This window comes from Protopterus annectens, chromosome 12.part0 (genome assembly GCF_019279795.1).
Source record: "Protopterus annectens isolate FY-2018-M chromosome 12.part0, PAN1.0, whole genome shotgun sequence".
NCBI lineage: Eukaryota > Metazoa > Chordata > Ceratodontiformes > Protopteridae > Protopterus > Protopterus annectens.
The window spans coordinates 1,253,966,410-1,253,992,254 of NC_056746.1; the positions used below are offsets into that span (position 1 = coordinate 1,253,966,410).

The following is a 25,845-nucleotide window of genomic DNA, read 5'->3' on the forward strand; positions in this document are numbered from 1 at the left end:
AACATATCCACAACCCCACCAGGGGCAAGAATATCCTAGACCTAGTCATTACCAACATAAGTGACCGGTGTTCCACACCTGAAGTCAACTTTTCGTTGGTCCGATCTGACCATAAGCTAATCACCCTTGATATCCACATCCCGTCCCCATCCCCCATTAAGGAAACCAAGGTAAAAAATGTCTCCAAAGCCAACTTCATGCTTCTTAAGACAGAAGTGGTAAACTTCATGACACCCATGCAGATGGACAATACAGTTACAACTGCTGAATCCTACACAAATGCACTCTATAAGCACTTACACGAGTGCATGGATCATGCTATCCCAAACAGAACCAAGATGCTATCCTCTAAGAAAAGGAAGCCAATCTGGTGGTCCTCTGCCATAAACAAACTGTACAACAGAAGGAAGAAACTGTTGTAAAAGAGAATAAAATCCCATGAGTGGAGGAGCTTCCTGGTCAGCCTCAGTAAGAAGCTGAGATCCCTTATAAGATCCTCCAAAGCTAGCTATGAAAACAAAATCGCCACTAATTCTAAGGACATCTACAAAGCATTATATAGCTATGTCAAGAATCTCGATGGCAACACCCAGATCTGCTCTGAGTTACAGCACAACGGCACAAAAATTACAGAACCAACTGATATTGCCAACATCCTGGCATATAGGTTTAGTGCTAACTTTACCCCCCCCCCTAAAGGGTCCATATCTATACAGGAAGAATGCAGAGACCCTGTAATAACAACATGTAAAAGCTGCACTCTCTAAAGCCAAAAACACAGCATCCATGGGACCGGACAACATCCCAGACTGCGTTTTACACAAACTTCAGAACGAACTGGCTCCCCATTTAAGCACCATGTTCAATAATAGCCTCGCATCAGGCTTTGTGCCTACTGAATGGCACACAGCAACAGTTATCTCACTCCACAAAGGGGGAGCAACCACTGATCCTGGGAACTATCGACCTATTAGCCTGACGAGCCTGGTCTGCAAGGCCATGGAATGTATCATCATGGAACTCATACACAAAGACATTGGTAACCTCAAAACTCTGGATCCCACCCACTTTGGGTTTGTGAAAGGCAGATCATGCCTCCTGAACCTGATCAACTTCTTTGAGGTGGTGGTTCACACAGCCTATCTTGACCTCGCCAAGGCTTTCAACACCATCCCCCATTCTGGAATTATAGCTAAACTCACTAAACTAGGTATAAATCCCTACGTCACAAGATGGGTTGCCAACTGGCTCACTGACAGAACCCACACTGTAAAAGTTGCAGACTCCAAATCTGACCTCAAAGCAGTGACAAGTGGAGTACCACAGGGTTCCATCCTGGGACCTCTCCTGTTTGGTATCTACTTCTCTGAAGTACAGACTAACACAGAAGGCCTCTGGCTAATGAAGTTCGCAGATGACTGCAAACTAGAAGCCACAGTCAAGTCCCCAAATGATGTGGACATCCTACAGAGGGGCCTCGCTGAGACAGATGCCTGGTGTCAGAGCCATGGCCTCAAGCTCAGTGCCAAAAAGTGCAGTGTCATCCCCTTTCATAAAAACTCTGTACCCATAAACTACCACATAGGCAGCAATCTACTTAACACCGAATGTGTGATAAGAGACCTTGGGACCCAGGTGGATAGTAGTCTCTCCTTTGATAGTCACATTGCCACAGTAGTCATGAAGTCCTTCTACGTGGCACACCTCATCATAAAATGGTTCTCATCCAGGAAAAAAGAGGTCATTGTTCCCCTCTACTTGACACTCATTAGACCCATTATAGAGTACAATGCCTCTTTTGGAATGTACCTCACAAGACATCTGCAGCAGCTGGAAAGGCCACAGAAGTACCTCACAAAGAGGATTACTGGCCTCAAACAAATGCCCTACACTGACCACCTCAAAAAAACTCCAGCTTTCCTCCGTAGCATATCGTCTACTCTGAGGTGATCTCTGCCTAACATATAAAGCTATTTCAAACCCAGAGCTGTTGGACATGCTACACCTAAAGAAATCCCAATCCCTCCAAGCTACACGCTCTAGGGACCTAAACCTTGTCACTACAATAAACAGGACATGCTGAAGGGATAGATTCCTGTTGCAGAGACTTCTTATACTCTGGAACAGGCTACCCATCTATGTCAAGCAAAGTTCTTCATTAGCACTCTTCAAGAAAAAGCTTGATGAGTGGATGGGAAACAGGAAATACAACCCGGGGATCACTTATGTGTCTCTGCTCGACAGTGGCACAGGAAAATAACTTTCTTGGGTGGCGTAAGCCAGGAAACCTTGTTGGCTAGGCTTACGTAGGCCCTTGGGCCGATAGCCTAGTACCTACCAATGAACCTATGAACCTATGAAAGGCCTGCAACACTAAAAGCACTGCTCTCATCTCTAGGACATTGATGTCTCTTTGGGGGACCAAGTGCCTTGGACTGTTTTCCCCAGGTAATGCCTCCTCATCCTAATTGGGAAGCATCTGTGGTCACTATGGCCTTGAGCTGAGTGGAAATGAATGGACCACCTTACAGAACCTCCTCTGATTGAATCCGCCACCTGAGATCTCTCTTGTGAATCTGAGTAATACATATCAGGGTTGGCATAGGTTTATAAATAATGACTACTGTATGGCTAGCATCCACTGTACAATTCTCATGTAAAATCTGGCTATAGGTACTAGAGTTATTGCTGGTACCATTGATCCTAGAGCCTGAAGGACCATGCAGGCTGAAACCTTAGTACTGCAGATTCTTTTCCTGAACTGTGATCTTAAGGTCTGAACTCTCAGAGGAGGCACTGAATCTACAATTTACTTTGTGTTGAACAATGTTCCTATAAATTCTAAATTTTGAGTATGTTCCAAATGTGACATTTCATAGTTTATGGTTATCCCCAGATGACAGCATGTCTGAAAAACCTGATCTCTTGCCTCTATTACTTGATGCCTGGTTGGGGTGGTGATGAGCCAATCATCTAAATATGGAAACACCAGGAATCCTTGCAGTCTCAAATGAGTTGCCACTACTGCCATACATTTGGTGAACACCCTGGGGCTGTGGTGAGACCAAAGACCAGAACTCTGAATTGTTAATGACTGACTCCAAGCCAGAAGCATAAGTACCTTCTGGATCACCTGTTCATCTTTATGTGATAGTACGCATTCTGAAGTTCTAATGACCACATCCAATCATCTTTTCCCAGAAATGGGAGAATGGACTGAACCATGACCATCCAAAACTTGGTGCATTGAGCTGATTTGTTTAAGTTGCTGAGATCCAAGATTGGTCTGCAGTCCCATTTTCTTTGGCACTAAAAAGAATCTTGAGTAAGTTCCAGATTCTATCTGGTCTGGTGGGACCTCTTGGATGACTCTTTTTCTAGCAGCTTTTGTATTTGAAGTGCTGCTTGTTCCCTCTGATTGGGTGGGACATCAGTGAATTTTCTCAAGACTGGAGGTGAAAGGGAAAAGGGTATTATATAACCTCTAGAAATGATCCTCCGCACCCAAGTATCTGTTGTTATCTCTAGCCAGGTTCTCTGGTGCAGGGATAAATGACTCTCTATTGCCTCCAGATGGAGACAATCAGCCCTCCTTTCAGGTGCTCTGGAAGGATCTATAGAAAAGAAAAATCTCTGGAACCTTGGTTTTGTGGGCCACCTCTGCCACAAGGGCATCTTCTAGCATTGGAGTCCCCCCTAACCTTCTCCATGTGTGTTCTGGAAAGGGCTCTGTGACTTCTTGAACCACATTTTCCCAGTACCTCATTGATTCCTGGAGAAGGATCTTTGAGGCATGGAAAAATTTACTCCCACAGCAGACAGGGTCTTTCCATCCTTTTCACACCTGGATAAAGTATCTTTAACTTTGGGGCCAAACAAAGACATACCGTAGAAGGGAGCATTAACAAATGAAGACTTGAAGTACTCTGAAAAATCATATAAGCACATCCAGGCATGCCTCCTTAAGGAAATGCCAGAACCCACTGCCCTTGAGGTTTCTTCAGTCATGTGAGAAATTAGCCTCATGGAAGAAATGGAAGAATCTGAAACTGATTGCAGGGTAGCAAACTGAAAAGTTGCAGACACTTTTATCTCATCAGAAACAGATCCTGAAAGGGTGTCAAAGAGTTCCTTAACCCAGTTTCTCTGCAACCGGTACCACATAGCTCAGAGACCTTAAGGCAAAAGACCCTGAAGCATAGAAACACTTCTCAATCCTGTGCATTGCCCGAGACTCCTTGTTTGGTGGATGGGCAGTGGAACTCTCTTTGGCTAGTTCCTCTTTAGTGGCCACCACCATGACCATGGTATCAACAGGCACCTCTTTTGCTCAGAACTGTTTGTCTTCCAGTGCTATCTACTGGGATTGGTTCAATGGTGTCCAGACCCTTTCATGCCCACTGAGAGATCAACTCTATGAGCTCATCGGCAGGCAGAGTCATCTAGGAGGTAGACCAACATGTACCAAATGCCTCCAGGTATACAGACTCCTCGGATGAAAGGTTGCTGGACTTCCAGCCACCTCTCTGTTTCAAGATTTCAAGGATGTCTCTCAACTGGACATCTTAAGGAGGATGGAGATCCTTCACCTTCATCAAAGTCTGTATCTTCTGTGACATACTCCTCTGGGGAGTCTAAGTGCTTCCTCTTGCACATTCTCTTCTCAGGGACCTCCTCAGTGGAATGCTCTGGGGAGGTATCAGAACAGGATGGAACACCTTGCTGGGAAGCTTGGGGATTTGGTACCAGCTGTCCCTGTGGAGAGAACAGATAAGACTCTAAGTGAAGAGATGACAAGCCTGCAGACTGAGGATCTGAGGGGAAGGGAACTGTCTTTGTCAGGGAAGCAGACAAGGCTTTCTACATGACATCAAAGGCAGCCCCACCAAACAGGAATAGGACCCCAGATCAGAAAAGGTAAGCCATTGGACCATAGTACCTCCATGCTCTGAGGAGAAATCCCCCAAGGCTGAAGTCAGAGCTGAACTAACCTGTGCTAAGGCCCAGAGGTGTAGAGATGGCTCCTAAAACTTTGGAGTCGACTGTGCCACCCCAGACCTGACAGAGTAGCCCCATCTCAAGAGCTTTCTGGATCCAATGGAATCAAAGAGCTCAGAACAAGCTTTGGATCTGAGGATAAAGAAATTCTCGGATCTGATGCACATGGACTCAGATAACTCAAATCCAAAGACTCCAAGACCAAGTAAGGAGTAGGAAGAGGAACTTGCAAATAGGCTGTAGTGGTAAGTCAGATCTAGACCAAACGAAAAGAAGTGCTGCAGAAACCAAAAACTCAACCAAAAGCAAGCAGCTAGACAGGCAGGGAGACCAGCAAACACCGCCGACACACAATAAGAACAGTATTCCTCCAGAAACAAAGCACGTTCAGGCAATAAAAGTATTACTTTTATTGCCTGAACGTGCTTTGTTTCTGGAGGAATACTGTTCTTATTGTGTGTTGGCGGTGTTTGCTGGTCTCCCTGCCTGTCTAGCTGCTTGCTTTTGGTTGGGTACGTCAGATCTCCTGACCCAGAGGGTTAGGAGCCAGCAGGATTCTGGACATGCTCTGCACTGAGAGAATCTTTCTCACCAACCTCTCAACACCTTCTTCTGTAAGACTCCTGGAAGAGCAAGTGGACACTATGGATGGAGACCTAAGCTTCTCCAAAAAAAGCAGAAAAGACCCTGGAAGGAAAAGGGTGCACTGAGGTAGAGTATCTAGTCCTTGGAAGAGGTTTTGACTCAAAAGTCAAATCTGACATTTTTTGCATCAGATCTGATGAAGTCTGATCAGACAAGTCCTTAGGTCTCTTAAGTTTCAAATCCAAACGTAAGATCAGATCCGATAGTTCTTTTTTCTTTTGCTTTGGATCTGAGTATGTAGTCGGTTCTGACAATTTAAAAATTTTCTTTTTAGGATCAGAGGAGTCAGTTGGATCTGAAAGAGGCCTTTTCTTAGCCTTCTCCAAAGTTTTCATTGAGGCTGAAGAAATACTTTTTGAAAGAGATACAGTCATTTTTCAGGGAAAGCTCCAGATAATGCCTCAGAAAAAGAGGAATGAAGTAAACCTTTTAGAATAAGCTTGGTTTTGTTGCTCTACCAGTGCTCTTGGGATGAAGGAGTGGCAAATAGAGCAATCCTCCTGGAGGTGGTGTGGTCCTAAACAACATATGCAAAGGGTACGTGTATCAGAGAATGGAATCTTGTGACTGCACTTGGTGCATTTTTTAAACCCAGCCGGGACTTTGTCTTTATCAGCCATGTTAACACAAGTTTAACAATTAAGAATGAAAAAAAAAAAGTCAGAAAGAAAGGAATTATAACAGAAGATTTTTTTTAAATAATAAAGGGAAAGGTAATGGAAATGACTACCAACAATGTATTAAAATTACACCCTAGAGTGTAAATAAAAAGGGGGTTATTAAGTACAGCACTCAAGAAGTACACAAGTACAAAAAGGGAAAAAGAGATAAAGCTGTACGATAAAGGGTAAAGCTGGAAAGGAAGGAAAAGATAACTAGAATGAAAAAATGCCTTAGGAAGGAAAACAATTTAACTTATCTGAAGAGTTGTTCGAGAGCACAGTCACACCATGTCTTCCACTGAAAGAGGGAAACACGATCTGAGTTACTTGGAGTTGGTGCATTTTAGGTAATGGAGTAGATTGAGAGTTTTCTGGTTGCCATGAGCTTTTGCAATGGCCAAATTGGATCCGCAGGATCGGATCTAAACCCATAAGTTGAGGATAGAATGAAAATTGACAGCATCAGATAGACAGTTATAACAGACCTCGTTACTTATATGAACAACTCTCTCTCATTTCATTATAATGTTCCCACCACAGTAAGAAAATCCTTCTATCTACACAAGTTAATTTCAAGGGAATATCTTCAACAGAAAACTCTCAATCTACTCCATTACCTACAATGCACCAACACCAAGTACCTCAGATCTTGTTTGCCTCTTTCAGTGGAAGACATGGTGTTACTGTGCTCTCAAACAACTCTTCAGATAAGTTAAACTGTTTTCCTTCTTAACGCCAACAAAATCACCCTGCCTTTGTATTCTTTCCTTATCAGATCCATCATATACAATGGTATGTGCAAATCGAAGCATACTACTCAACTGGCAAGTCCTCAAGGACTTCTAACAAAGAAAATTAAAGATCTTAAATTCTTCAACTATCCTGAAAGATTAGTATGATCTTTCTAATATTCAGTAACCTACAATCTGCTCTATAATTACCTTTGTCTAGCCTTTGGTCCATGAAAGACCCAATCCTATTCAACCTCATATTTATTCACAAAAGCAGTGCCTCTACAAACACCAATTCTAGATACCTACATTTCCACCAAAACATGAATAAGACTTGCTGGAGGGATAAGCCTGTAACACAGACATCCCATCTGGTAGAATAAGTTACCACTATAGATCAAAGAAAGTATTACTTTGACTACATTTTAAACTATTTCAGAGGACTACATTGGTGGGCACAAAGTAACACAAGGCTTTTCGTGTAAGGCCCTGCTTAATTAGAGAGGTAAGCAATATTAAGTGCTTGACAAGAGTAGCAATAAGTTGTAAGTCTGTTCACTTAAAGGTGTATATATCTAGGCACCTGATGGTCCCTGTGATCACATGCTTACTATTATCCCTGTGAACCAACAAATTCTATTAAGCATTGCTTGCAACATATTGGTATTACATGATAGCCATGGAATGACTAGCCAAACAAACTGTAACATATGCATGAGCAGATTTCTGCAAACATTCTTCCTGGACTATGGCATAAAAAAACTTAGTCTGTAATTTAAATTAAACTGCTTCAATACCCTATTAAAACATTTGAACATGGTAATGAACTCTTAAAGAAGTGTCAGACCAAACCATCATAAATCTATATCTTTAATCCAAACATTTTGGATTATTAAAAATGATCTTATAGTTTAACTTCATCTGCATCCACAGCCATTGTTTAAGGAGTCTCATGAACACCTGCTTTGGAAGTTCCATCTTTTGAAATGCTCCATCCAAGTGCAACTTTAAATGACTTGGGATTTAAATTGCTGATAAATTATCTCAAAGGACCATCTATGTAGTCCAATTTTAAGAAAAGTATATTTTTATTTACTGATTCAAAAGTTTGCTTTTTCAGACCCACAAAAGCCAGCCTTGCCAACCAACAAATTATTCTCCATGTAAGAGCAAATCAAGTTTATGACACAGTATACAGCTATAAAACTATTAAAACCTTTTTTTAAAACAATGCTGTTTATGCGTAATAGAAGAAATTTACTAACATGCTCTAATAACTATTCATAGATAATCTTTTTCAATAATTAGGCTAACAGTCTTAGGTTAGCTATGTGCCTATGAATCTTGAAGTGATTCTAGAGATAGCTCTATAGGTAGAGGTCACATGGCAGTATACTTAAGTTTGTGATTACTAGGTAGAGGTCACATGGCAATATACTTAAACAAGTGTGTGACTACTAGGTAGAGGTTACACGGCATTATACTTAAGCAAGTGTGTGACTTCTAGGTAGAGGTGACATGGCAGTATACTTAAACAAGTGTGTGACAACTAGGTAGAGGTCACATGGCAGTATACTTAAACAAGTCTGTGACTACTAGGTAGAGGTTACATGGCAGTATAACAAGTGTGTGACTAATAAGTAGTGGTCACACGGCAATATACTTAAACAAGTGTGTGACTAAACCAGAAATACGGGCTAGATTAGAGGTTAGCGGCAAGTGATACTTAAATGCTTGAACTAGTCAATTTATGAAGGGTGAAGTGAAGAGCTAGTCCATGAGAGATTTATTTATTTATTTTATTTATTTTACATTTGTTGACCAGAATAGTCCAACTAGATACATGTCCATTTTCAGCGGAGGCCCGGGGAGAAAAGCTCCAAGATAATAATACACATTGAACATTTAGTAAATGCTAGTTTCAAGCAGATTACAGTCATAAGCAATACCAGCATTTAGCACATATAGTACTTATTATAAAACACTTTACAAAACATAACATTATTTTCAAAGTTAAACATACATAATATTACATTCAGGTTTAAGACACACTGAGCAGCAGTTATACAATTGACCCTCCCTGAAATGGAGTGGTAGAAAAAAGTTAGAAGTAGTTGAAGGTAAGGCACCTAAGAAATAGAGAGGTCACAAGTCGGGGTTGGTGCAAGGACATAACCAATGAGTTTTGAAGTATTTCTTGAGTTTGTTTTTGAATTGAGTTAGTGAGGGTTCTAGGGTTAAGTCAGCTGGGAGTCTGTTCCATATTTTTCCAACAGAGTTGGCAAACAGAGAGTCCCCAGCTGAGTAGTTGGATTTGTATGTTTGAACTAGGTGTCTAGTGGATGATTGCAGTGGCCGGGTGCTGGTGTAGGGGCTGATAATATTTTTTAGTGCAGGTATATTTTCTGGTTGGTAAAGGACTTCATGTGCCACTATTAGCTGGTTGAACTGCAGTAGGCTTGGCAGTTCAAGCCATCCTAGGCGATTTAGGTTGTGACAGTGGTGTGTCTGGTAGGCTGTGCCAGTAGCAAATCTGGCAATGTGGTTATAGCAGGATGATAGTTTATTAAGATCTGTTTTGTTTAAGTTGGAGAACAGAGGTGAGGCATAGAGAAGAGTTGATAACAGATGGGAACGGGCAATTGCAGTTCTAGCAAGTGGGGTAAGGAAAGGTTTGATTCTGTAAAGAGAGCCAAGTTTTTTATTAATGGTTTTGATAGATATGCACATCAAACTTCAGGGTGTTATGAACTATGACACCTAGTAGTTTCATTTGGGCTTCTGGGGAGATTATAGTGCCATTGTTAGCAGTTATGTTGAAGGCTGGCAGGGGGGTCATGCATGTGGGAGAGAAGAGGAGCAACTTAGTTTTGTTGGGGTTTAGGATTAGATGTTGATTGGAGAGCCATTTTTCTACTGTATTGAAGGTAATTTGGGTTAATGTGAATAAAGTAGCTGGTGAGGTGTCAGAACAAATCAAGGTGGAGTCATCCACATACTGAATACAGGTAGCATCTGGGATGACTGAATGAAGGTCGTTGATAAAGATGGAGAAAAGAAGGGGTCCTAGTATCAAGCCCTGGGGGACTCCTAATGTGATGGGTAGGCGTGATGATAGCTTGTCCTGCCATATGACTGCCTGTTGCCTGCCCTGCAGGTAGGACTGAAACCACTGGAGTTCATGATTGTTTAAGGAGAAGGCCTTCAAGGTATTTATAAGCATTTTGTGGTCAACCATGTCAAAAGCCTTGGATAGATCTAGAAAGAGTGCTGAGGATAGTTTGTTATTATTGCGGTTGTGGTTAATGACGTTAGAGAAAGAGAGGAGGGCAGAAGTAGTACTGTGATGTGGCTTAAAGCCATGCTGAAAGTTGGACAACAGCTACTTCTGTGTGAGGTAGTACATGAGCTGTATGTGTACACACTTCTCCATAATTTTAGCTAGAGGTGACAGAATAGCTATGGGTCTAAAGTTTGACAGTTCAGTGGAACTACCTCCGTTATGAAGAGGTATGACATGGGAGATTTTCCATATAGTGGGTACAGTAACTTCAGATATAGCTCTGTTGATCAAGATAGAGATGGGGTAGGCTACGGTGTCAGCAGCCTTTTGCAGATAGTCTGCTGGGTGGAGGTCGGCAGCCAGGGTGGTGGGTCTTAGGTTCTTAAGTAGGGCAAGAATAAGTTGAGTAGGAACAGGTTGGAAGGTAAAGTATGTTTGGGTACTGGGTGTGGCTACATTAGAATTAGAACCAGTGGGAGAGAGTTCACTGGCTAGAGACTGGATAGTCTCTGTGAAGAAGCTGTTGAAGTTATTAGCAATGTCTACTGGGGATTTTTTTTGGGAAGCTGAGGGGGGTGGAGTGGTGGTTTGGCCTGGGTGGAGTAGTTTGTTTATTCCTGTCCAGAACTTTTGAAGTTTGTTTTGGTGTTTTTGCAGTAGATGGTAGTAGTGGTTATTTTTGTCTAAGGTTATAGATTTTTTGGTGTCATTCCTTAGCTGTTTGAATCTTAGCTGATCAAGTGGGGCTTTTGTTTTTCGGTAGGTGTCCCATGCTTTGTTTCTGAGTGAAATTTTGGTTTTGGTATCTTTAGAAAGCCATGGTGCAATATTAACTTTGGTTCTAATAGAGTGGCTAGGAGCATGGGAATTAAGAATAGCAAGGAATTTGGTGTTAAAGTATGCTACTGCTTCATCTAGGGGGAAACATTTTAGTACTGACCAGTTGCATGCCTTAAGTTCATTTTGAAACTTGGTGAGAATAAAATTCTTGTTGTTTCTTAATGTTCTATAGGTGGGTTGGTAGGAGTAATCTACTATGAGCTTGATTACATAGGTGAGACAGTGGTCACTTAGGTCATCAGGCAAAGTGTCTGATTTATAAGATTGAGGATGGGTATTGACAAGTATCCAGTCTAGGGTACTTTCCTTGTTATTGGGTTTTCCTGTCCTGGTGGGGGAGGTTATGATTTCAGTAAATCCATAGAGGTTTATGTGGGTTGTGGGGGTTTCACAAGAGCAAGAGTTCCAGTCAATGTTGAAATCCCCAAGAACAATTGTTTCTTGGGGGTGGTTATTGGATAACCAATATAAGAAGTCTTCTAAGGTTTGTGTGTTCCTCTCTGGGGGAATGCAGACACAGACAATGTATACATTTTTGTTTTTGTTAATTTGTAGTTTTGAGATAAGAATTTCAGTATTATTGAATTATTATTAAATTATCAAATTATTATATTATTGAGATGCTACTTAGTTCAAGCTTTTCCAACAAACTCTAAAAAACTAAGTGTAACCATCTTAAATTATAAAGGAGGATTTCCATTCACAATATAATATGAATCAGCAAGGGTGAATGTAACCAAGTGAATAGAACTGGCAAAGCTAAAATCATTAGGCTTTAAAACATAAAGGCAATATGCTGATCATTCAGAACAGACAAGTCCTGGTGAGAATTTAATATCTGTTACCTCCTTACTGAAATTTTCAGTAAGTTATCCAGTAGGAGAGGTTGCTTTTATGTTAAGATTCGTAAATATTCTGGCAACTCTCCTGAGTTTGAAAAACTCAGGCAAGCTATGTACTTTTCCTTTAAGTGATGTTTTAATGTATTTAATAGCAAGAAGCATGTATTTCCTCTGCCTTCTTTATCTTCAGGGAACAATTTATCCTGAACGGGAATAAGATTACTTTGCATATACATTTGTTAACATCAGCTGTATTCAAAATAACATCATATTTATTATCACTTATTCTTGTAACAGACACCCTTCAAGACATTTGAGAAATTATAATCCCTTAAATAAATTCACTCAGAAAACTATGTAAAGCCTACAAAATTATATGTTTGTATCACTTATTTATGTATCTGTGACCAGCTATTTAAAATAATTCAACATTATATCACTAAGTTTATTGCTACGCCTACCAATAAGATCAAGTACTTTATCATCATTTCTACTACTAATGCTAGGTCCAGTGTGGTCCCTTAATGTTTGGGTGAGATTATAAAAAGATATAATTTTTATAATGATCTCATGCCATTTCCTCACCACTTTTGATTTATGTTATCTAAAAGAATGTTATGTGATGAATGTACTCTGAGTTTTAATGATTACCTCTTTCAATATATTCATTGTCACCCCTACATAAAGTTCAGTGTGACCCCACATAAGGACCTGACCCACCAGTCAACATTTGCTACTGATGTGTTTCTAGCTAATTACACCTACATTATGAGCTAGCCTGTTGTCTTCACACACATTATAATTCTCTACAATATAATAAGAAAGATAGATAATCCTTTAACTCTGTTTCTGTAATGCCCGTAATGTTGGGCTCCACTATTAGTACTGAAGGCTCTAATAATCCCCACTCATAAACATATTTATATGGGTGATTTTAAGCCCTTCCTTTGACCAGACAATATTACTTCCACTGCTTACAGAGACTGTCAAACAGTTCATGGTTGAGCTCAAATGATTTATTCCCTGAAGGGAGTTGCCCAAAGGACCTGGATTCATTTTTTATAACTTGCTTTAGAATATCTAACAATATTAAGACACAATAAGGTTAGGTACTCCTCTGAGGTTCTATGAGAAAGATCATTTTCAGTAAAGTAAGAAACCAAACCCTAAGCTGATAGTGTCTAAGAGAAAACAAAGCAGAGTGTCAAAAGCATTTTTCTACAAAATCTCAGAGGTCACATAATGAAATGAGAAATTCATATTTTAAAATATATGTAAAGGAGTACAATTATCAAGAATACAATATATGATATCAAAGTAAAGAAAAACACAGAAATTCATCAAATTAGATGCTGATATAACTCACTGTATTACAGGACAACGTGAAAAAGAAAATACAGCAATTGTTTTAGGTAAATGTGGGAGGTGTTCTTCATACAGGAAGATCTTTTCTCACTCAGAATACCATATGTGCATGGACTAATGTGTACTGCTTTTATGTTAGGCTGGGGTGTTGGGGGCATGCGGTATATACTACTAGCTATTACAAATATTAAACTAAAAAATCATTTGAACAGACAAAATACATATAACAATAAAAAAGACAAATACATAAATCTAATGTGCACATTCACCTCACCCGCCCCCTAACCCTAACTCACTTAACCCGCCCATAACCCCAAATTCTATCACTATCGCACACTCACCTCACCCGCACCCTAACCCTAACTCACTTAACCCGCCCCTAACCCTAACGACCATCACAATCGCACACTTACCTGACCCGTGCCTAACCCGAACATCCGCACAATCACACATCAGTATTGGTGTCCTGTATGTTTTTCGGTATTATGAGATTCAGTATTATGAGTTTTCGGTATTTTGAACTTTCAGGATTTTGAGTTCGGGATTTTGAGATTCAGGATTTTGAGCTTTCAGGATTTTGAAGTGAACCAGCTACATGTACTTCATGCCCAATGTTCTATATAGGGAAAACAAAGAGACAACTGGCCCATAGAATATATCAGCATGAATATGCTATAAAGAAAAATAAACTGAATAATGCATTAGCAAAACACATTAGTGAGTGTAATGATAACCAATTTTCTTTCATGGCTATTGACCATGTAGAAATGGCATATAAGAGACTCTGGGGCTTGCACTTAGAACTCAAAGAATTAAAGAAAAATAAATTGAATAATGCATTAGCAAAACACATTAGTGAGTATAATGATCACCAATTTTCTTTCATGGCTATTGACCATGTAGAAATGGAAGATAAGAGACTCTGGAGCTTGCACTTAGAACTCAAAGAATTAAAGTGGCAAATAAGAACACAAGCTGATATTTGGCCCAGAATAAATGAGAGTAGCTCAATAGCCCCAGTATTAAAATTAAAATCATTACAAAGAAATAAAATTGCGTGATCTATACTATAATATATATCGATTTTGAATCAGTTATATACATTTTGAAGCTTATATTTTAAATTTTCTGTATTAAAAATTCAAATACATATATAAATACACACACACACACACACATATATATATATATATATTTTTTTTTTTTTTATTACATATATTTATATACATATAGATGTACTTATTTATATATAACTTTTTTCACATATCATATGTATTTATTTATTTGTTTCTAAATTATGTGGTTCTAACATTTGTTAGCATTTTTAATATAATCTGAAGTCCCTTTCAATGACAGTTTCATTCATAAGCACATTAGATTTATGTATTTGTCTTTTTTATTGTTATATGTATTTTGTCTGCTCAAATGATTTTTTTAGTTTAACATTTGTAATAGTTGTAACAAGCAGGATAGTGGGCTTAATTAATTAATAAGGGGTCTAATGTAATTAGCATGCACATAAAAGGATGTGATGTAATATTTTGTGAATTGTCTGAGGAAGTTTAACAGAGTTTACATGAAAGCGCTTACGGATTACTGTGCATTTATTTTATGTGAATAAAGTGTGTGCTTGGTGCATTATCGAAGGACTTATTCCTTCAGCTTGCTGGTTCCTGGTTCGTTTTGTTTTGTATACCTAAGGGAATGTAGGCTGCCATTGTCTGGCATCGTATTTTAAACCTGTCATGTTTCCCTGATTTCACACTTTCTCTCTCAGCAAGAATAGACTGAGATGTGAACTCTGTCACCTACCGAAGGAGGGACTGGTACTGACCTGTATTTTAAACATAGTCCATTGCTGGACATCTCACTCTCGGCACACTTTGCACTGTGCCGCCTTCTTGCAGGACCAGATGACAGATATGCTCAGTAAGCAGTTCCACTGCAGCCCACTCCTGCTAAGGTTGTAGCTGAGAAGAGTGAAAGTGGTGAGCCTGGAAGTATCATAATTGACTGCAGCAGGCTGGGCCACTTCCTAGCAGGTAGAACAGTATCATTGTCTGACATGGTCCAGCCACTGCTGGAACAGGTGGTGGAATCTGTAGTGGAGACAGAGTAGTGGGCAGGTATATGACTCACGTGAAAAGCTTTCTGAAACAAACAACACATTCATTCACCTGGCCAGCACTGACTCTCAGGTCACCTTGGAAGGATGCGGCCAGCACCACTGAACATTATGTTCCATTATCTGATGATAGAACACAATAATGTCCTTGCTTTGCTCAGGTGACAAATGGCACAATACTGCTTATAACCACCCTATCCCCAGCCGGGTGATACCTCTTCTTCTTGTGTTCAGAGCCGCACTTTGTGGACTGTCCCACAATTTAATTATGTATTTATTTATGTACAGTGGATATAAAAAGTTTACACACCCCTGTTAAAATGCCAGGGTTTTGTGATATAAAAAAATGAGACTACAATAAATCATTTAAAAACTTTTCCCACCTTTAATGTGACCTATAAACTGTACAATTCAATTGAAAAACAAACAAATATGTTAGGGGAAAAAATATAAAAAATAAAAAACATACAATACGCTGGTTGCATAAGTGTGCACACCCATTAACTAATACTTTGTTGAAGCACCTTTTGATTTAATTAGAGGATTCAGTCTTCTTGGGTACACACCTGCCATCAACTAAAGAGACTCTGATTAACCCCAAATAAAGTTCAGCTGTCCTAGTAGGATTTTCCTGACATTTACTCAGTTGCCTGCTATGGCAAATGCCATGGTCATTAGAAAACCCAAGACTCTGGTATGCGGGCCAACTGAGGGCTACCTGCAGGCAGATAACCCAAGTGTGATGACTGCAACAGTGAAACACAAAGAACATCTGGACATCCCTCCAAAATTGATGAAAAGACAAGACAAAAATTGGTCAGTGAGGCTGCCAAGAGACCTTCAGCAACACTGAAGAAACTGCAGGAATTTCTGGCAAGTACTGGTTTTGTACTACATGTGACAACAATCTCCTGTATTCTCCATATGTCTGGACTGTGGGGTAGGGTTGCAAGACAGAAGTCTTTTCTTACACAGACCCTGTAAAAATTTGCAAAACAATACATCAAGTCTCCCAAAAGCATGTGGGAAAATGTGTTATGGCCTGATGAGACCAAGGCTGAACTTTTTGGCCACAATTCCAAAAGGTATGTTTGCCACAAAAACAACACTTCGCATCACCAAAATAACACCATCCCCACTGTGAAGCATGGTGGTGGCAGTATCATGCTTTGGGGTTGCTTTTCTTAAACTGGAACTGGGGCTTTAGTCAATGTGGAGGGAAGTATGAACAGTTCAAAATATCATTCACCTTTGGCCCAAAACCTTCTGGCGTCTGCTAGAAAGGTGAAGATGAAGAGGAATTTCACCTTTCAAAATGACAATGACCCCAAGCATACATCCAAATCAACAAAAGAATGGCTTCACCACAAGAAAATTAAAGTTTTGGAATTACCCAGCCAGACCTAAATACAATAGAAAATCTGTGGGGTGAGCTGAAGAGGGTTGTGCACAAGAGATGACCTTGCAATCTGACATATTTGGAGTTCTTTTGCAAAGGAGAGTGGACAAATATTGCCAAGTCAAGATGTGCCATGCTGATAGACTCATACCCAAGAAGACTGAATGCTGTAATTAAATCAAAAGGTGCTTCAACAAAGTATTAGTTTAATGGTGTTCACACTTATGCAACCAGCATATTGTACGTTTTTTTTAAATATTTTTTATATTTTTTCCCATAACTGATTTGTTTGTTTTTCAATTGTATTGTACAGGTTATAGGTCACATTAAAGGTGGGAAATGTTTTGAAATGATTTATTGTGGTCTTATTTTTTTATATCACAAAAACCTGGCATGTTAACAGGGGTGTGTAATCTTTTTATATCCACTGTATGTATTTGTGCATTTGTTTTAACTTTGGAAATGGGTAAATGAACTGGTCCAAATACCATTTTCAACCATTACCCAAGCCTGAAGGCAACAAGCTAACAGAAAAGGCACACATGATTATCCAAAAAAGAATGCAATAAGTATACAACAGAGCTGCAACCTGTTCAAAGAGTCTACCAATATCTCTTGCAAAAAAAGAATTATTGAATACCATCAGACCCATTGAAACCTCAAAGTAAAAATAAAAATTGTCTCAAAAAGAACACCCCTGTCTTACTTGTACTCTTGTAAAATATCTCAGTGTGGGGACAACCACCCAAATCCAGGTATTGTCAATCACCACAACACAACTAGCAAATCACACCCAGAACTACAGCACCCCCTTTCCTTACCCAAAAAACAAAAGCAATTAATAAACATAGTTTCATTAAACATCTGTAGTATATGTAACAAAATCAAAGTTCTTCAGGTACAGAAAGCCCAATATACTCATGATATTCTGGTTGTTGTTGTGTCTTTCGGCTTTTCCTGGTTAGGGGTCACCACAGCGGAACTCCGGTCTAATAATGATTGGCAGTAGATTTTTACGTGCCGAGTTGCCAGCTCTGACGCACAACCTTCAACGAAGTTATGCCCATTTGTGCATGTCTCCACACAGAAGCCGCTTTAGCTGAGAATCGAACAGGACGTCTTACTGTGAGGCGAAAACGCTACTGCAGCACCACCACCACAGTATACTCATGACATTCTGGTAATTATCAAAATCTGGCTAAAGTCCAACATTAAAAGACAATGGATATAACATCATAAGAACAGACCAAACCATAAAAAAGCTGTAGTATATAGCTTTTATACACTAACTTATATGGAATATATCCTCTCAATAACAGCGTTCCCAAATTTCACAATGTTGAACCACTCATCTCATACCTAAAATTAAATAGTAAAAACAACTTTGCATCATTGCTCTCTATATATCCCTAGAAACAATATAAACACTTTGGAAGACATCCTACAATGGATATCCAGTACCATTCATAATGAATAAAATATACTGGAACATATAAATACCGACTGGCAAGATATTACTTCCAGCTTTCCAAATTCCAGTATTAACATTTATGGCCTTACACAGCTAGTAGCAAAAAACTAGAAATCACTCCCTATAACTGTCAGGTGATCATCCAGCCTCCACCTGATCAGAATGTCTTTAAAACTATGCCTACTTCCTGGCTCTGGTCATGTTCCACAGTAGGCTAGTCCCATCCTATAGTTCTCTTTCACCTCACTATCATCTTCTATATGTTCTTACAACAATTTTCTCTCTCACCCTATTTCCTTGCAGCCATCCTCACCCTTCACTTCCTCCAGCTATAATAATTTTTAATTATTCTGACCTGCTATCCCTCTCCCCTAGGTTACTACCATCTCCTTGTTCCACTACTGAAAATCTTACTTAATATGCTACCAAAATACATATCTTTCAAATACATACTTGTAATTTGTAAATATCTTTGTCTGTTATCTTTATATGCAAATATACACATTTTCTTTTCTTTAATAACCGGTTGTCACTCTGTCATCTCTGACACTTCTTGTCAGTTTATTAATAAATCTTTTCCTAACTAACCAGCGTCTCTCTTTATCTCCTTTGAATTCATGTATTCCCTTACTTATTTCACCTTTGCTTACATTTCTCTCTTGGTTCATCTCTTGAATTTAAACAAATTAAGATTAGTTCTCTCACTAGACAATCTTACTATTTCTTTGGTTACTCTGTATTATATGTACTGTGTTATATTTGTAATTATACAATTCCTCCCCTAAAACGTGCACGCTGATTGGCCAGCCCAACCAGCGTGCCCATTGTAAATCCCTCAATATACTAACGGAAAAAGGTCCGGTCGCCCGGACTTTTTCCGTTAGTATAAAACACTGTCTCGCTATGTTAAAAGAGTTTAACATAGCGACACAGGTTTAAAAAAGCAACGGAGATCTCCGTTGCTGTTTTTAAAGCTGTCTCGCTATGTTAAACTCCTTTAACATAGCAACACAGTGTGTAAAAAGCAACGGAGATCTTGCGATCTCCGTTGCTTTTTTTTTTAAAAAAACTGTCTCGCTATGTTAAATGGGTTTAACATAGCGAGACAGCTTTACAATAAGCAACGGAGATCTCCATTGCTTATTTTAAAGCTGTCTCACTATATTAAACCCATTTAACATAGCGAAACAGTACAAAAAGCAACGGAGATCTTGCGTTCTCCGTTGCTTTTGCCCACAGCTCTGATGTACTGTGTAGGCATGCGCAGTACATCAGAACTGCCGCAGAATACCAGACAGCTGCGGAAGGGCAGTAAAGAGGCATTATACAATGCCATTATTTAAGAAAAGTAATTATTTCTTTTCTTAAATAATGTCATTAATAATAATAACCACTTCTGGGTGTGGGTAATGCTGGATTTACCCACAGTTGGCTTTGTTTGGTCCCTCGGGCTTCGCCCTCGGGACCAAACCACGTCAACTGTGGGTAAATCCAGCATTACCCACACCCAGGCGTGGGTTATTGCTATAATATGATAACCTTTACAACTCTATTTTATATTGTTCATGAAATAATGACACTCCATATGAAATGTTTATATTTGTTATAGTCTACTGTTTTGCTTTCATGTAATATGTTGGTGCTTTTCTCCCCTGGCCTCCACTAAAAACAGATTATTGCCCAGTCAGATTTTTCCAGTAAAAACATGTCAGTAAATAAATAAATAAGATAACAAGAGTATAAGCATGCCTTATAGTTGTAAACAGATATCTCAGGAGGTACATCATGGAAGTTAAAGTAAATAAAATCTTGGTACAGTCAGTATGTTTCAACCTGCTTTCTGTGAGTAACATCCTTTACAAATCCTTTAATCATTTATCTGCCCTCTGTTTGTCTGTGTCCATCCCACCTCTCCCCATCTAAGTATCTGCATATCAAACCCTGTCTGTATATGATGGTGTCTGTGCATTAGTCTGCATCTGCACACTGATCTATCCTCTTTCTATCCTTCCTTTCCTTTTACCCATATCCATTTTCCATTCTTTCCATATAAGTAAAAAGGAAGCCCTATCCCCACAAAATACATTGCCCTGCTTTTCACCATCATGATCATGATCATACGTCATCCTTCTATGTGTCCGTCTGCTACTCATTTTTCTACTTTCATCCCCTTTTGTGCATCTGACAGGTACCCCCATGGCACTGTAGTTGCAAATACTGTATGTCTATAAAACTTAATGCAAAACTTTCTGCCATCATTCTGAATGGTACACCAAAATGCACAGCACAGCCTCAGTATATGCTGCTGCATTTAAAAATGCAAAATTCTGCACATTCATGTTTTCAGTTCTTGTGAAGTTCACACAAAGGGGTGGGTGGCTGCTCCATGGATTCTGTCGGGTCTTTTTGTATGCATATTTTTCTGTATAGATATGCCCCCTTGTGCATTTCCTAAGCTGCTCACTCATGTACCTTAGAGTTCATCATTTGTATTAAAGTGTCACCTTTCTGTCTTTGGGTATGTAATTAGTGTTTATATCACCATGCAGTGCTATCAGGCTGCACAAACCTTATGCAGGACTACAGTATGTGTCTTATAAATTCCAGCCTGACTGTCCATAGGATTTATCAAATACTATAGTATAAATGAAAACACTTACTCTCTGTGGGATTTATCAGCTCTTGTAAACATCTCCAGCAACTGGTTGGAGCTGAGAATTCCATCTGCAAAATAGTTCTTAAATTCTTGAAATGACAACTTTCCATCATCTGTGAAGAGAAGAGGACATAGTTATAACAGAACAAATGAGTGCATTGTCTCACTGTAAATATGGACATGAAACAGTGAAAGAAGAGAAACAAACTACTTCTGTTTACGGTTTCAGCAGTATAATATGCCTTGGTAATAAGATACACATTTATAAATGGCACCGTTCCCATCTTGCACTCTGTCTAGTTTTGTAAATAATGTAATAATATACGGAATCCTTCTCTAAACTGTACTGTTTGTATCCTAACAATAAAGTTGTAAGCTGTCATTACAGAAATGTTCTTATTCAGTCAATTAGAAACATATTCTTTAATCATAAAAATTTATGAAAGATTTATGTGAGATTGTTTCATTGGACTGAGGATTAAGTAATCTATTTAGTCATTTTTTTCTGATTCTATAAATTTGGTACATTTGCATAGCTCTTGACTCGGTTCCACAGAGTTCACATATACTTGGCGGCCTTGCCACTGAATCCAGAGACGTGGCTTGTATCTAGTGCCATCAAGTAAAGCTAAGCAATTTAAATGGAATTTGTGTACTATTTTAATTTACTCATATGTAATGCTGCTGTATTTTTGAATTATTTATTACATTTTTCTACATTTTACCATTGTAAATTGTCATTGGTATTTCACTGTCTGTGCCACTGTTGTCTGCATTGTAGTCATTTTAGCTAATTCCCAAATAGCTGCATTTAGCTAATTACTTGAATTGCTGTGTTAGTATTTACTTTGAAGGCAACTATAATGTTGTATTACATTAAGGAGACTTGGGACTGCTTTTCTAGTGGCAGTAGAAGGTAGCCTGGTCTGTATGAGATGGGAATCATACCAGAGAGGCTCTAAGTGACATTGTTCATTGGCTAGAGGACTAAATAGTCTCTTAAGTCAGTTTTTCTGCTTCTATAGATTTGGTATGAATGGGTTTTAGCAGTGCCCTATACAGATGAAGGCACTTAGAATTTAAATTTTCCCTCTAAAACTATCTCTGAAATTTCCACAATACTCAATTGTCCATAGAACAGCTAGTTTGCATGCTGAGAAGCACCTACAGTTTGAGCTTGGCCAGCAGCCAAGCAAGCCAGCTGTAAACCCCTCAGATGCCTTGCAAAACTAGGAATAAGGATCCAAAGCTGTGGAAATGCACTTCCCTGCTATCTCTGCAACTGGCCTGATAGATATGGGTATTCTGAGGCAATGCAGCAAGTGCCTCATTTATACTTAACTGACAACCACCTAATTTTCCAACAAATAGATATGATACAATATTTGAAAGATGTAGTTATGCTGTAACTGGAGGCAATGCTCTCACAAACAAGAATTTTGAACAGGTTGTCAGTCATATGCACACTACACTCACCTCACATAATATGGACTAAACACATAGCCCAGTTATGCGCAGCCTCTTAAATATAATCTTCGCAAACCACAAAGACCTCCTCAACACTGCACTCAAAAACTGTCTACAGCAACCTCTATAGTACTCATCAGAAACAGCACCTAACAAGACACATACTTCCACAACCCATGGGGTTTCGCCTTCTAAGCCCACAAGTCATACTTCCACACAATCTAATGCTTTGGTCATTGAAGACTCCATTGTGAGACACACAGATGTCCCACTCCCTAGGCTAAATAAGGAAAAAGTCAAGGTCAGTTGCCTGTCAAAGGTCAGGCTCTGCCAAATCACACATTCACTCAGGTCACTGGATCACAAGTCCATGTCATAGTCCACATGGGTGTAATTGACCTGGGACATTCCTCCCTAGACTACATGAAGAGATACATGATGGAGACCCTGGATTATGTGTCCCAGGCCAGTATAAGCCCAGCACTTCTCCACGTAAGATACCACAATATAAACAACAGATGAAAGACTTCAATAATTGTCTTACTTTTTTGTCACTCCAAGGGGGTACATTATTTGTTAACATGAGATGATATGGACAACAGACTATACTACTTTGCCAGAGATGGTCTGCACCTGGTCCCTTCAGGTTTTTGAATACTGGCTAAAATATTGTCCTTTCTGTAGTGCCTTTTCAAGCAAAACAAATCTCACAAACTTTCAAACATAAGAAAACCAACCCTACAAATCTATAGGTGTTACTGCTCAATGCTAGGAGCCTATACAAAAAATTCCACTCACTCCAAGTTCTCCTCACTTTGGCAAATGCTGGCTTTTTGTGCCTTTACCTAGACATAGTTTAAAGCTGAGGAGAGCAACCCCTGTAATGCAGGGCTATACTGCCTTCCACAGATTTACAACGGCTACTGCACAAGCAGGAAATAAGTTTGGAACTATCTTGATTTACATCAATACAATCATACCTCAAGGCTGGTCAAACAGTATAACAAGCTTGAGCTTCTCCATGGCCAAATTACCATAGGCAAAGTCCCATACCACATCTGTGCAAGCTATAATCTGATGTTGTTAATCTTCATTAATTCCTTACGTGTGTTTGCAACTGATCCTCGGTTCTGATTCGGCTGTTTACCAAGCTCATGTCAGCCAGAAAGCTCATGAACTAAGCTTTACCCATAGTGCCTTCTCCATGTTACCTCAGATCTCATTTGCCACGTAAGAAACAAGACGTGCCAGCTAAGTCATCATTTTGTTGATAAGTTCTGAGGAATTCCTTCCATAAAGTCCTTTTCTATAAAAAGTCTTTGTTGTTTTGTTGTACCCTTTTCACTAGTGCACTATTTTCAGCTTTACTTCTCCCTCTTTTCTACCAGTTGGTAATTCTTCTACCATTCCCGGTACTTTCCCTTACCCGGTTGGGTAGTCCGTCTGTTCTTTCTCTACTTACACCTAAGATTTGTACTGCCCTTATTATTATTGTTATTATTACTATTTTTGGATTGTGTGTTTTGCCTGTTTGGAAATTATTATACTTATTCTGGAAAATATGTCAGAAAAGAAAATGACTACCAATTTTAAAAGTTGTGACAAATGTGACAGAAAAATGCCTAACGTAGACAATCATATGTCTTGTGTTTACTGTTAAGGGGTTTCTCATTTCATATTGGTCCTTCGACCTCGGCTCAGAGAGATGAACTTCTTCCCAGGATCAGATATTCCCCGTCAGTGGACCCCTTCTATGGACAGCAGTACAGTCCTTTCCATGAACGTCCAGTTTCACCATCGGGGTTATCTACCCGTTCCTCCAAGAGCCTGTAAGAGTTAGATATAGAGAGACTGGTAGACCAGCTGTTGACGGCTGTTAACGGCCAGAGGCATTTCTCCTCCTCAACCCCCCCCTCCCACTTGGAGCTGAGGGCTTTGCTCAGAGGACTCCACAGTATTTTCCTCCTCCAACCTCTTCACTGGTTTTGGAAGTTTTGTCACCGACTGCTACCCCGGTTCCAGTGGATTCAGCACTGATAGTGGATCTCACTTCAGTGCCAGAGAATTCTCTTTGGTCTGAACCCTGTGGATACAGCCCATCCTTGGGTTCGAGATTGGCCTGCCTTGGCAGCCCTGTCTCTTCTAGAGGCCCCTTCCCTGGGGGTTGATCCTTCAGGGTGGGGTGTGACTCTGGTTCTGAGTTTGTCTGTTCCAGTTCTGGGCTCCCATCCCTCCTGGGGGGGGTCTGGTCTTCCAGGTGATGGAGATAGCTTTAGCAATGGCTGGCTCCCAGTTGGACCCATCGGTATCTGAGACATGCCCTCCTCCTCCTGGTTCTGAGCCACAGCTACTAACTCTCACTACCGTTGGACATCAGGTTCAGGAGCCTCAAGTTAGCCTTCATTAAGGTTCCTCTTCTGCGGGTTCCTTCTCTGACATTTCCCTCGAGGAGGTTCCTTGCAAAAAAGCATGCAAGAGGAAACACGTTGCTTCCATGGAGGAATCGCTGACTGAAGATATGGATTTTGATGATGGGAAAGGGTCCCCACGGTCACCCCCTGAAGATGTTTCCTTTTGGGACATCCTGAAAATACTGAAACAGCAGGGTGACTGGAAGTCCAGCACCCCTTCCCCCAAAGAGAATGTATTCTTGCAGGCTTTCTGAGTCTGACCCTGTACCTCCTGGGTGACCCCCCCCCTGCAGATGAACTTGTTCAGTACATCGTGCAGCAGGCATGAATGACACCTGATGCCATTGAGCCGATCCCTCATAGCCAAGATAAGATACTCTCTCCACCAGAACATCAACCCCATTGGTCAAAAGGTCTTCCCACTGATGCTATGGTTGTGGCGGAAGCCACAAAGAAAGAGCTCGCTGCGGAGAGCTCTACTGTCCATCCCCCGAACAGGGAGTCTCGGGTGATAGACAGACAGGATAGGGAAGTGGGTCTTTTCTTCAGTGACCTTTGCAACCAGGTCTATGAACTACTTGGCACACTTCACGTGGATTCAGAGAGACTTAATTTCAGTGCTTTCCGAAACAATAGCAGGAGCAGTATCTGATGCGGTATGAGACAAGGTTGCCTCACAACTCACCACCCTGGAGTCTATTTCCAATTCATCCATGAGGTTGATTTCACATTCAACTGAAGGGGCGGCAAGAGCGGCCAGGTACAACAGGAGTGGAAAGATGTGGTACCGAAAATCCCAAGGGCTTTTCCGCGATACATAGAGCGAATTTTCCCCCTTGGGCAGAGGAGATAGTTCAAATGGAAGATGGCCCTTTAGAGGTAGAGGGGGGTCTATGTAACCAGGGATCCAGAGATTCTTTCTCTGGATAGCCCTATCAGCACTCCTGGAG

The 25,845-nt window shown here is 40.1% G+C and overlaps 1 protein-coding gene across 1 annotated transcript in view; it reads right to left on the reverse strand.

Annotated features, from left to right (window-relative positions):
- NECAB3 (N-terminal EF-hand calcium binding protein 3) overlaps window positions 1-25,845 on the reverse strand; it is a 1,629,394-nt gene that overhangs the window by 730,445 nt on the left and 873,104 nt on the right. The window contains exon 3 of the mRNA XM_044090271.1: window positions 21,022-21,130. Coding sequence (XP_043946206.1) covers window positions 21,022-21,130 — 109 coding nt within the window. The remainder of the gene's footprint in view (window positions 1-21,021; window positions 21,131-25,845) is intronic.